Below are 12,927 nucleotides of genomic sequence, written 5' to 3'. Positions count from 1 at the left end.
ACAATACAAGCCTTTTGACAAGTCGGAAGGGATTCCCCGCCGGGCTGACACTTATACCGGTTTCCTACAAGTAGTAACATAAGGATTTATTTATAGTTGCTCCGTATTTTTTCATTGTCTGGGAAAAACATCTATAATATAAAAATAAGTCGGGGTTTCCTTCCTGACGCTATAACTCCAGAACACACGAATCGATTTCCATGGTTTTGCATTCTTTGGAAAGGTCTCGGGTTCCGTGAGGTTTATAGCAAAGAAAATTCAGGAAAAAAATCAAGAGAAAAGCAGGAAGACACGGAAAATCTCTGGTGGCGAAACGAAGTTCGCTGGGTTTGCTAGTTGTTTATAAAACTCATTCTTTAACCTTTGTTTACTAGTTCAAACTTTTATTATAGATGCTTACGCGTGTTTCACTTGTTTCTTGACTCCTATTGATCGTAGCATGATGTTCCTATGTTGTTGGCCTATTGCCTTCCTCGATAAATGGATTATCCAACACAAAAATAATTATAAATATTCAATTTAAACCAGTAGTCCCGTATATTAGTTCCAATTCCGCGATCAAACTAACAAAAAGAATCTTCAGCTTTTATAATGTTAAATAAATAAATACAGGGCGTTACAAAACCTAGGATAAATGAGAAGTATGTGGTAATATGACTCAAACGTTTTTCCGTATGTATGTGGTAACCCTCTTTCTGGGTCGTTGAGTTAACGCAGTCGGGTAAAAAAAATATCATAACCCTCCTTCTGGCGCAGTCGGGGAAAAAGATGACAAATAATCCAACAACAATATCACAAAAATAAATAAAGCAACAACTAATACTGAAGCAAACACAAACAAAAAAAAAACATCAGGCGTTTATTTAACACGTTCAATATTACAAATTGTTCACAGTTCAATTTAAAATGACAAGTTGTGGGTTCTGTTAGATCAACAATTCTTGGGCCTCGGCCTGCAGCGGCGCTTCCTTTGGTTGGTGATGTGGCGGGTTATGTCATTGAAGAGCTTAAGGCCTATGGTGAACCACAGAACACTCTTGAAGAGCTCCCAATGGAACCGATCATTGCGCAGCCTCCTCCAGTATGTGCAAGCGTCCTCTATGGACTTGCATATTGTTGTTTTCAAGGACCCACAGTAGCCGGCTGCGGCCTGCGAAGATGCAATACATTTTGAAGTGTTGCTTTCTTTAGTCATTTACAAAATCCGCGTGTTCTATCTAACGTTGAAACATTATTTCAAATATAGTTTCAAGGCCTATTCGAAGCAATCAAAACAATAAATAATCAAAACTTTCATCTTTGCAATATTACACAAATTATATTAGATAGCCCATGTTTAATTTAGTAATTTTCAATTCAATGTGTATATTTGCAAATTCTTTACACCGATTGAGTTACGGATTATTTTATCAGTAAAATAGGTAGGTAGGTATAATATAGGTAGAAAGGTATTCTATGGACATTTTACGAATACTGAGATGTAAAGTTACATCAGTGAGGTTAATAACCGAGTAATATGAAGATAAGTCAAACAAAAAAACTACAATGAGTGTGACACAAATTTCGATAATATGGTTTTAGCTGAAAAAAAGTTTAGCACTGTGTACCATATCAAAACCTCTACGCCGCAGCAGCCTCTAGCAAAACTTCTACGCAGCGCCTACGCTATCTTTACTTGGCTTCTACGTAGAGCCTACGCGACCTCTACGCGGCTACTACGCTCTGCTACGTAGCGTCTACGCATTCTCTACGCGGTGTCTACGATTCGTCGACGCAGTCTCTACGATTCTTCTACGCGGTGCGTAAGCAGGACTAACATTTTTTCTATGCACTACGTATTTGTTGGGTAATACATATTTATAGACACAGCCACTTCTAACTAAGAGGAGGACTAAGGAGGAAGTTTTTATTCAACAGTGGACGTCTTCTGGCTGATGAAGATGATACTTCTAACTTGGTAGATTGATGTTTTCTATGAGCTGCTTTACAATATAAACAACAATACATGAAAGGCGCTCGCCGTACTTGAAACTGAAACAAAAAGATTATTAGTCAAACCTTTATGTCCTAATTTAAAGTACCACAAAAAATGTATCTTTACCACTACTTTACACAAGCGACCCAACTTGCACACTTGATAACTTTTATCTGAAGTAAAAATGTGAACAAAATGATAAAATAACAGAAAGAAAATACTTTAATTTCCAACTGCGCTAGTAACTCCTAGACACTACACTGTTACATATGCTTACTGGGCCGGGAGGAGGATCGAAAGCGTCGGGGTTGTGGTACCGGCGGTCGTATCGTCTGTCGCGACCGGAGCGAGGATCAGAGGATCTTCGAGAGTCATATTGGCCTATGAGTGAGCAGCTGCTGCCATTCCGCCTTGATTGGCCTGAGCGATATCCGTCGCCGTCCAAACCCCTGCCCCTGCCGCTGCAATAAGGGAGGTGACAAGCACACATCACAGGTTTTAATTGAACTCCACGCCTTCGTCTAACTTTACATGTTTTTGGAGAATTTTGTGTTACATTATTATTGTTGTACCGTGGGTGACAATTTCTTGATTTGACACCTCAATGTCAAGGGTGCTGTCTGTGCGGTAGCAAAGAGGAAAGGTAGTTTTTAAGTTCTGTGACGGCTAAAAGCCATCTATAAAAAGCAACGAAGTCTTAATTTTTACCTACATATATGCAAATAAAGAACTTGCCCCTCCCGTATCGTATTGCGTTTACAAATATACAGACCCACATTCACATCAGACTATCTACATCTTTGTATCCTGTAACATGTGTAAGTAATCGAGTACACTTACTTTTCAGTTATTTCTTCCATTACAATAATATTTAAATGTATAAAAAATTCTAAGTATATAAAATTAAAACATGCAAAATAAAATTGTTTACAAAATGCAATAACATAACCAACTAGATTGTAAAAAGTTACGTACCTATTGTGCAGTGGTTTAAGAGTATTATAATTGAGTTAAAAACCTCTTTATCCCATTTTTTTTTAATTTCAGTTATGAGTTACATTCTTGTAATTTTAATAAAGTTCTAGCATATACAAAAATATAAACAAATAACAAAGAAAAAATAAAAGAAAAAATATATAATCAGACACATATCACGTCTGGTTCCTGTAATATGTTAAGCAAATGTTATAAATAAAACAAAAGTAATCATTAGATATAGAATATAATTTACTGTATTAAACACGTCTTTTCAATAAAAATACTAGACTAGTTTTCTTAAGACAAACTTAAAGAAGAAAAATACAAATAAAAGTTTACCGCAGATATAAAATTCACGTTTCGTGACTAGCAATAATAATAATCTTGTCGTATCATAAGGAAAATACGGCATCAAAATCCAAGATAAATGCTATCTCGCAAGCTGCACTATGCTTTAAAGAAATAACTAAGCTTACCAGAGCTGTCCTTTTTACATTACAGATTATATTACTCGCAGATTCCATGCCATCTGTCATATTTACCATTAAAACACAATTTATACTTATTAGCAAGTCGAAAAGAAAATTCAACAGTTCAATGAGAGCTTATTAGTTATCTTAATTCCAAAAATCTATAGATTGTGTGAGAGAAGAAAAAATGCATTCACAAATAATTTACTTTGACTTTAGCACAATTTCATTTTGATTATAAGAAAGTGTTTTACAAATCTATGATTCCTCGTCAACAATTGGAAAACAAATCTTGGATGGCACTAACTTTTAACTACACTATAACCAGTCAAAAGCTAATTTGAATTCTGTAAATGTCTTTCAATATATTTGAAACCAATCCTCTCTTATGAATACCAGAAATAGTACCCGTATACAAACAGATCTGATTCAATAAAGTACCTTACATATACTATTCCATTTCTTTCTGGTATAAAAAAATTGTAATGTCCCCATAAAACACATTATTGGGGTCAGTCCATATCTTTTGGAGTATTCATTCAGTTTTGTATAAACCATCGTACATCAACTGCGGATATTGTCTAGTATCCAGTTCATATAGTAAGCTACATTGGTGTAGACGCCTGGGAAGCCTCCAAGGCCACATCTCTTGGAGCCGAAGGAAACGATCCCTCGTTGAACATACCGCACTCCAAAGTTCCCCATTTTTCCTGGAAACATGAGGGGTCCACCTGAATCTCCTCCGCAGGAATCCTTGTCTTTCACTCCACCAGCACATAGTTGAGTGTCTTTTAACTTGAGTGAGCTGTAATAAAGAAAAAGTCGAATGTAATAACATAACCAATCTAAGGATGCTCTTGACTAAAGTTGAGACAAGTTTTCTTGTTAGTTTGAAACAAATTACTTTCACAAAAAAAAAAATTCAAAAAATGTTAAGAAGGTGTGAGGTTAATCTCCACGGGACATTATCAAATGTTTCGCTTTCATATGTTCTGATATTAAACCAAATAATACTAACTCTCTGTAAGCAGACATGCAGTCAGAATTGCTGATGACTGGAAGGTCGACACTCAGCAAAACGGATGACTCCAGGCCCTCTTCCGTCACTCCCCACCCAGCCACCACGGCGTTTTGTCCTATTAGGGACTCCCTCTGGAGATCAGAAGTCACTGGTAGACACAACGGCTTCATACTATCTGTAAATAACATGGCATGCTTTTGGTTATTAACGTCACTAAAAAACAATTATTTAGTAATTTAAGGTACATCACATTTAAATTAGAATTAAAAGTCATCGACCGATTTTGTTTAATGAGCACGTTTAATAAACATGGGTTTAAGTATTAGGTTTGGGGAAAACAATATGCACAATACTGTATTTCCAACTTACCAAGACTGAAATCAGCCGGTTCAGCAAGTCGTATTAAAGCTATGTCGTCAACCAAACTCTGAGGTGTATATCCGGGGTGAGCAATAACTGATGCTATCGACACGTTCTGTGGACATAAATATATTAATAAGCAATTTTAGATCTCCAAACTTTGAAAAAATCTACCTAATCAAGCCAAAGTTATTAATAAATATGATGGCTTTCAATAGTCAGTACATTTCCCCTATCTTTAGTGATATTAGAAGATTTATTAATCTCCTCCTGGCACAAGTTTCTATCTAAATCATTAAGCTACTTTGTAAACTAACTACGTATAGGTTTTCCTCACCTTGACATTGGGGGCACAATATTTCTTGCCGTCTGACATCTCACAGTCAGGATCCTGCCTGACGTCATATTCGCCGAGGACGACTCCATTCAGCCGCAGGCGGGTGCCCAGGAAGGAGACACAATGGGCAGCCGTCAGGACATACCATTCGTTGATCAAAGTACCACCGCAGCTCAATTTCAGTCCTCGAGCTGAAAAAGTGAGATGAAGGATTAGAAAATTAACATTATGTTTGTTGCTGTAATGAAGATGTGGAATTTGGAATGATATTTTTCTTCATCAATTATAATGTTATGCCATTAAATCACTCATTTAGCCCCTGAAGAGGAGTGAAGCTGTGCATCACAGAGATAATAGAAACAGTATTTAAAGGCAGTTTTTGTTCTTTTTACCCGACTGCGCCAGAAGGAGGGTTATGTTTTTCGAGAGTATGTATGTATGTAAGTATGTATGTATGTAAGTATGTATGTATGTATGTATGTATGTATGTATGTATGTATAATTGTTTGGCACGCCCTGCAGCCTAAACGGCTTGATGGATTTTGACTTGAGAGGTGTCGTTAGATTCGTATTTACTGTGAGAGTGACACTGGATATATCAAAATATTTAAAAAAACAAAATGGCGGATTTTTGGCGCCAAATTCGAATATTGCTCGCTCTCTAGCCTAAACGACTCGATGGATTTTGGCTTGAGAGGTGTCGTTTGATTCGTATTTACTGTGAGAGTGACACTGGATATATCAAAATAATAATAAAATCAAAATGGCGGATTTTTGGCGCCAAATTCGAATATTGCTCACTCTCTAGCCTGAACGACTCGATGGATTTCAGCTTGATAGGGGTCGTTTGATTCGTATTTACTGTGAGAGTAACACTAGATATATCAAAATATAATAAATAATAAAACTAAAAGAAAATAAAATAAAAAAAGTAATTTAAAAAACTAAAAAACCCGACTGCGTTTCTTTATAACATGAAAATGAAAAAACCCTAAAACAAGAATACAAGAAAAATTTAAGCAGTCGGGACCCATTCTAGAAAGCCAGCCGTGTGTGCCCTCACTAAGTCTTCATAATATTTAGATGGAATGGGTCCCGACTGCTTAAATTTTTCTTGTATTCTTGTTTTAGGGTTTTTCATTTTCATGTTATAAAGAAACGCAGTCGGGTTTTTTAGTTTTTTAAATTACTTTTTTTATTAGTGTAATTGAAACGGATAGAGCAAACCTAATTTTAAATAGGTATGGATATCAACAATGATTACAAATTTTGATATTTGGTTGTCGCTCTTTTGATCACTGAAGCAAAAATGCCATCGACTTAGATTGAAAAAGTGATAATCATCGTGCAACGTGATCGTCTTGATAATAAGCTTACTGTGATTTATCATTGTTTGTTTTGTCATTAAGAAAAATACATTGAAGAGTGAGTTTACTCTTCAGAGTATGCATATCTTTAGATCAGGCTCTCACAAGTTTTTTACGCTTTGCTTGTGACTAATGCATAAGTCATACGTACTCATATATGTAGATACACAACCTGAAGAGCTTTATTTGTTTTATCATTTTAATCTTTAGATTCCATTGTGTGATATCAAAATTTACTTTTTGGAGATATTGTTCTTTTCTAATACAATAAATTAAGGCCAGTACATAATACGACATTTAGCAGTAATAGAAATCGAATTTTAGGTTGAAATTGAGGATTCGAAGTTGCGGACTACCTAACAGGTTACCAGGGTTCTGGCTCAAAGAAGGGGTGGTTTTTTGTCAGTAAAAGTATGGCACTCCCTCTCGCCTTGCCCAAGGCGCATAGAGTAATTTGAGGAGTGTAGGCATTTTCACGCTTACTAAACTGAAGTCTAGTAGGAAAATAAAACTGTATTTCTTAATTTGATAGCATACACAAACACTAACAAAGTCGTTGGCACAGAAGATATTTAGAAAATATGTATTTGATCATTGCTAAACACCATGACATTTAGAAAATATAACTATACAATGAAAAAAAGAAAGAAATCCTACCTGAATCATAAGACAGGAGCACCATCCACGGCATTTCATACAGTCGTGTTCTATTGCCGCCCCATATCCTATCACTCTCGATGTTGCCACACTGTTGGGGCAGGAGTCTCAAGTTGGGATGACTGTCCACAAAGATTGGCCCATTCTTATTGTCGAGGGTCCCTCTGGTAAACGTTTCCGTGTCGTCTCCAGGCCCTACTGTATTGGTAATGCGGTCTGGGGTTATGATGTCTCCTTGTGTTTGAGCTGATGTTATGCAGCATATCTGGAAAAAAAATGCTTTTGTTAGTTCAGCGAAGCTAAATTAACGGAGAAAATCTCTACTAGTTTCGAGTCACAGAGGGACTCTTCATCATGACCATCATGAGAGTTTAAATAAAGTAATGAAAGTTGGTTTAAGGCATGCGTTTGTGGCAGCTTGTGTATCGTAGCTACATAATGTCTATGTCTATCCACCCAGGTAGTTGTGATTATAATCTCAATAAACAAGTCTGGGTCAAACAAAGCGCAAAAATGAACAGAATCTGTACCATTTCCCATATGACTACAGTAGTGTCTATTACCTACATAGAAAATGTTTAGGTAGTTTAAGTCTGTCTGCTCTCGTGACACATTTCTCATTGTTTCATTTAATGATACCTACTAACCGTTTGTATGGATTGTTTTAAAAAAAATAAATATCACATATAACAATATCATCTCATTTCTCATAAATATACTACTTATCTGACTCATTTTAATATTATCAACTGACCTTCTAAGAATAACATTAATTTCGGAAATTCCCACGAAACACGTAAGTAGTAGGCATATAATTAATGAGGATTAGGTATATTAAAATAATCGCACATGTCATGATTCCTTTGTGAAAACTTGGACAATGAACTTGAATAACCGTGCTTTTATTAAATAAATACGGTATTTTAATAAGCAAGGTACATAATAATACAAAACAAAACAAGGTAACCCGAAAGAGGGAACCGTTAAGCTGACTAACTACATTTTATTTAAATTTAGGTAAACATTGTACAAGACCTGGATACAAAGATAAAAACAATAATACTGTGAAGTAGAACATCAGCCTGATACATTATACAAAAGAAAATAAGTGGATACCCACTTATTTTCTTTTGTATAATTCTAGTTTATTTCGACGCAAAAGTTAAAAACAAATGTAGACGCAAAGATCAACACAAGATATGCAGCTGATTAAATTCAGAAATACTACGAATTAAATATTTAATAACGTCTGACTGCTGTTTCCTATACTTTTAATTAAAATAATAATAATCCAACTGATCAAAGCAGTAATTAAATATTTTATTGCAATGTGCATAATTACGATAATCGAGCATTTGGTATTTGTAGTTGATTGAACTATGCAATAAATGTATAACATGAAATGTCAAACCATCTATGAATAAATATCTAGGAGCAAGGAAGACTTATCCGGAGCTGTGGACTACCTAGCGGGCTTACCGGGGCTCCGGCTCGAAAAGCAAGAGTAGGAACGGGGTGGTTTTTAGTCAATAAGAGTCTGACACTCCCTCTCGTCTCGCCCAAGGCGGGAGGAGCCATTGGATGATTTTCTCCCCTCAAAAAAAGAAGGAAGAGCTAGGAGGAATGACGAACATTCGCAAGATGGCAGTACCTAATTGTTTGGGTTAAATGCGAAGAATTTCTAAAGATTGAACCTAACGTGATGCTATTTGAAAAGTCTATGCTAGAATTGATCGGGTTGCAGACTGACGATGTATGACATGGGGATACCCAAAAACATTGAGCAACCATTCCTACTAGATTGTAAAGGGCAGTCACTTCATGTAAAGCAGGAAAGCACTGACAATTAATCAACAATAAGATAAAATAGTCGATCATAATTTAGTTGGGAAAATACCGACAAGGGCTTGAGGGACAGGATTCAGGACAAAAATACATTCTTTATGGAGTAAGGGTGCATTCGAGCAGACGGATCGCCTGGTGGTAAGCGATTATATAGATGAGAAACCAGCAACTTCAGAGAAGCTACATTATTATGTATTGTTGCCCTTTAAAAATAACGCTCTTCTCTTGAAGTTTGTTTGGGTTATGGTCCAGTAATTTAAACTTAAATTAGGTAAGAATCTCGGGATTCGAGATACCCAGCTATAAGTCTGTAAATAATACTGACACCCCAAAAGTTGTCTCAAAACCTACATACGGTGTAGGGTGTAGAGCAACTATTAAATTTCTAGGTCCTAAGGTCACAAAAATCGGAAATAGAAATAGATATTACAAATAGAACATAGAAATGAATTGCTTACCATAGGCATAACAGCTTCAAAACCACAAGTCAGTTTATGTAGTTTGTGGCTCATGTGTGGTGGTATGGGGTTCCCTGCTCTCATGACTTCCTCGAAGATGGGGCGACATTGCCGCAGGGGTAGGCAGACGCCGAACTCATTGCCAACAGAACAGTTGTCTCCGGAGTATACTGGAACAAAAGAGCACCTCTTGAATTGGACTTGAGTCTTGAGAACGACCAAAAATTCAGCGAATTTTAAATTAGTTAGTATCATCGTCTATTACATACATATATTACAGTCACTATGTTATGAGTAACTTTCCAAGTAGTGTTTGTGTTTACACAAATGTTGTACAATTACGAAACATTTCTCATTTTCCTCGTACTAAAATATCTTAAATGCTGTTTTGAATATGACATCTAGTGTTTTTCCTATAGGCAATTTTGATCCTGTTCGCCTTGAAAATACATATTGGGAATTCCTATTATGGTCTCATCATACTGATCAAATCATCTTTTAAGCAGAACATTTCGTCTGTAGACCTTTGACCGGGTTTAACGGCCAGTAAACAAATCGATTAAATGTTTAAATTACTGATATTAATAGAAAACAATAACAATAATTCTACGTTTTGAACAATAATTGTAGTTGTAGGTAAACTTGTCTTTAATGTTGCGAGCTCACCAATGACGCAAGGGTTTTATAATAATAACTCGAAAGGCGATGGATCGGAACGAATGCTATAATTGAACGAATTGTATTAAACTATGATGAATTACAATTCCAAGATATACAGGTATATACAGACAAATATTTATATTTCACAGGTAATTTTACGAGCTATTTTTCTAGGAAACGTGTCAGAAGATCTACATAGCACGAAATTCACTATTGTCTTATGTATTTTTGGTTTGCCCCGTTAGTCATGGTCTTAAGGCTTTGTAAAATATTTGTTAATGGGATATTACAATTTCATTACGGCTTTTTTTGGTGCTGTTGTTGTAATAACCAGATGTTGATGGGATGCCCATTTTTAGTTTCATCAAAATATATCTTGAAAATAGAGGAAATTTTGAAAAAAGCCAGCGACGGTAACAAACAGTGAACAGTGACAGCATCGACAAACAGGTATGACGTCATCGGAACTATAGGTCCGTTTCCGCGCGAAAATTTAAACTGTCAGTTTCAAAACGCATTTTTTGCAATAAATTAGGGTTTTTTTAAATTTTTAATATACTTGTGGTCTATTCTACATGGAATGCTTTACAGTGAAAACATAAATAAAAATATTGCATCTTCCCTATTAAGATGGAAACTAACAATGTACTATAATATTTTGGTCCGTTCCACTTTTAATGGCATTCGACAAAGCAGCCATATTGTCTTTATTGGTGATCAAATAAGATCACCTCGGGTATTGGTTCGACAGATTGACGAATACCCATGACGTTTAACTATTATGAACAATTTCTAAGTATAATTAAAACGTAGACCTAGCCAAATTTGGTGTACAGTAAATAAGACTTGATTCAGAAAAGAAACAGTAATAATTGAAACAATAAACTTATTTTTATAAATAGGCTACAAAAGAGCACTTTTACACGTAAAAGTTAGGTAAAAAAATCCAGACGAAGTTATAAAAAAATCTAAATTAGGTCTATTGTCAAATTAAATCTTATGCTATTTAACGAAGTCATATACAGAAGATTTATACAGTAACCATAATTCTGCCATAATGGTTTGTTACTGGGTGAGGTTTACTATCTCTGAAATGATCAATCCTTATTTTGCTTACCTGCATACAAAATACTTAGGTAATTGTATTATGGGGTGCACTTCGAAACATAGCATTGGTGACTCTGTGGTTTCTGACTAACTAAATAGTTTCTCGAAGTAGGTATCTGATTATAGGTCATTCAACCTTTCTGTCTAACTAGGTCTGTCATAATGTAACAATAGTTTATTTTTTTATTTAGATTAGACGTTTTTAGGACTGATATCGATAGTAATATTATTTAAATTATTGTATTTATTTTTCTACATGTACCCAGTAAGTATGTACGTAAAAAATATAAGTAGTAAAAACATAACACATCTATTAAACATATTAAACATAACTATTAAACATAACACATCTGTGAAGTTATTATAACCTTTACTTATAATAACTTCACATTATTATTGTTATTGATTCATGTCCACATGAACGAAAACATTATTGAATATAAAAACAATAAAAAAATAACAAGTTTAAAATTATTATATTATTGTCAGGTAATGTTTATATGGTGTTTTGTAACTGTTATTAAATAGGTACGTTTTTTCTATATTTATAAAGAATTTACATAAATTATACATGTTTTATGTGTTTGGCATAATTATAGGTAAGTATAAAGTTACGCACTCGACGAGTTTTGATTGTAAATGAAATGTAAACACACTTTATATTAATGACGATGATACTTTAGTTTGAAGTATTTATTCTACACTTATATATCCTATGTTAGTTACAATATGTTACTGTATGACAAACTAATCAATGTCAGTGGATATCTAATAATTATGCTTCAATAAAACTCGGTCATAAAATCGATCTAATTAATAAAACGTTCCGATACATCGCCGTCTCTGGTAATGTGTCAGGTGTAAAATTAAATTGTACTTACAGCATTGCACTTGTAGCAGTAATTGAAGGAACAGAGTCACGGTTGTCGCAAACTTCAACATTTTTAATTATGCCTAATTACATCACTTTCTTATACCGATATTTAAATAACACGTTCACTTCACACACGAAATAAACACACACAATATTTTTCAAGTACTCGCACTTATTTATTTTAATTTATTAAATTATCGTAGTCTTTACAAAATTAATTGTCTGCGAGGAATCGTTATCCGCTGATAAAGTCCGGAGCAGAATGAGCGCCGGTTCGTTTTATACGAGTTTACAAACTCCGGTCACACATGTGTCATTTTCCTTGTGTTGTTGTTTTTTATCTCTTTTCAAACTCGTAATTTGTGTTATAAGGTATAAATGAGTATAGGCGACACCGTTTAAATGTGGAGATGGACAGAATGACGTCGAGGGTCATACGACCAGATAAACGAGCCGGTCATTACCATACTAGTTCCGCGGGGGAAATATACTTAGCTAGCTGTCAAGTGTCATCGTTTTCTTACACACACGTACGAGTACCTACTTTTTGCAAAAAATATTCTCTTTAGCTTTTACATTAGTGTCGGTGAGATGGCGCATACTTAGCCTCAGGCCTGCTAGCTTATTTGTACTGTCATTGCAGGTTACTTGCCCCCATACAACTAGTTTGCCGAGTACATAAATAAAGCAATAACTATTAATAACTTACTGCGAGTTGACAAATGATCTTTACTGTAGATTGAATAAAGGGTATACTCGGTTGCAATTTAAGAAGAAGAAAAAAGAAAGATAACTGAGATTCTTTTTGTAATTCCAAA

The 12,927-nt window shown here is 35.0% G+C and overlaps 2 protein-coding genes across 3 annotated transcripts; both read right to left on the bottom strand.

The window, feature by feature from the left end:
• Positions 1 to 846: 846 nt before the first annotated feature.
• On the bottom strand, positions 847 to 2,960 carry LOC118275331 (uncharacterized). 2 transcript variants are annotated; one of them, XM_050695231.1, is made up of 3 exons: positions 2,816 to 2,960; positions 2,253 to 2,436; positions 847 to 1,150 (listed from the first exon to the last, which is right to left on the bottom strand). In XM_050695231.1, exons 1-3 carry the CDS (start codon positions 2,833 to 2,835, stop codon positions 932 to 934), a joined length of 423 nt encoding a protein of 140 aa, XP_050551188.1. In that variant the 5' UTR covers positions 2,836 to 2,960; the 3' UTR covers positions 847 to 931. The 2 variants fall into 2 exon arrangements, with proteins under 2 accessions (XP_050551188.1, XP_050551187.1); XM_050695230.1 differs by lacking the exon at positions 2,816 to 2,960 and having other exon boundaries at positions 2,253 to 2,594.
• Positions 2,961 to 3,183: 223 nt separating this feature from the next.
• On the bottom strand, positions 3,184 to 12,724 carry LOC118275657 (CLIP domain-containing serine protease HP8). The gene is made up of 7 exons (XM_035593711.2): positions 12,117 to 12,724; positions 9,469 to 9,638; positions 7,166 to 7,430; positions 5,142 to 5,332; positions 4,814 to 4,919; positions 4,442 to 4,619; positions 3,184 to 4,228 (listed from the first exon to the last, which is right to left on the bottom strand). The coding sequence occupies exons 1-7, from the start codon at positions 12,175 to 12,177 to the stop codon at positions 3,988 to 3,990; spliced, it is 1,212 nt and encodes a 403-aa protein (XP_035449604.2). The 5' UTR covers positions 12,178 to 12,724; the 3' UTR covers positions 3,184 to 3,987.
• Between the last annotated feature and the right edge of the window lie 203 nt (positions 12,725 to 12,927).

The sequence above is a fragment of the Spodoptera frugiperda genome, chromosome 8, assembly GCF_023101765.2.
Source record: "Spodoptera frugiperda isolate SF20-4 chromosome 8, AGI-APGP_CSIRO_Sfru_2.0, whole genome shotgun sequence".
NCBI lineage: Eukaryota > Metazoa > Arthropoda > Insecta > Lepidoptera > Noctuidae > Spodoptera > Spodoptera frugiperda.
The sequence above is the reverse complement of the archived record's forward strand: the minus strand, read 5'-3'. Positions and strand labels throughout refer to the sequence as shown.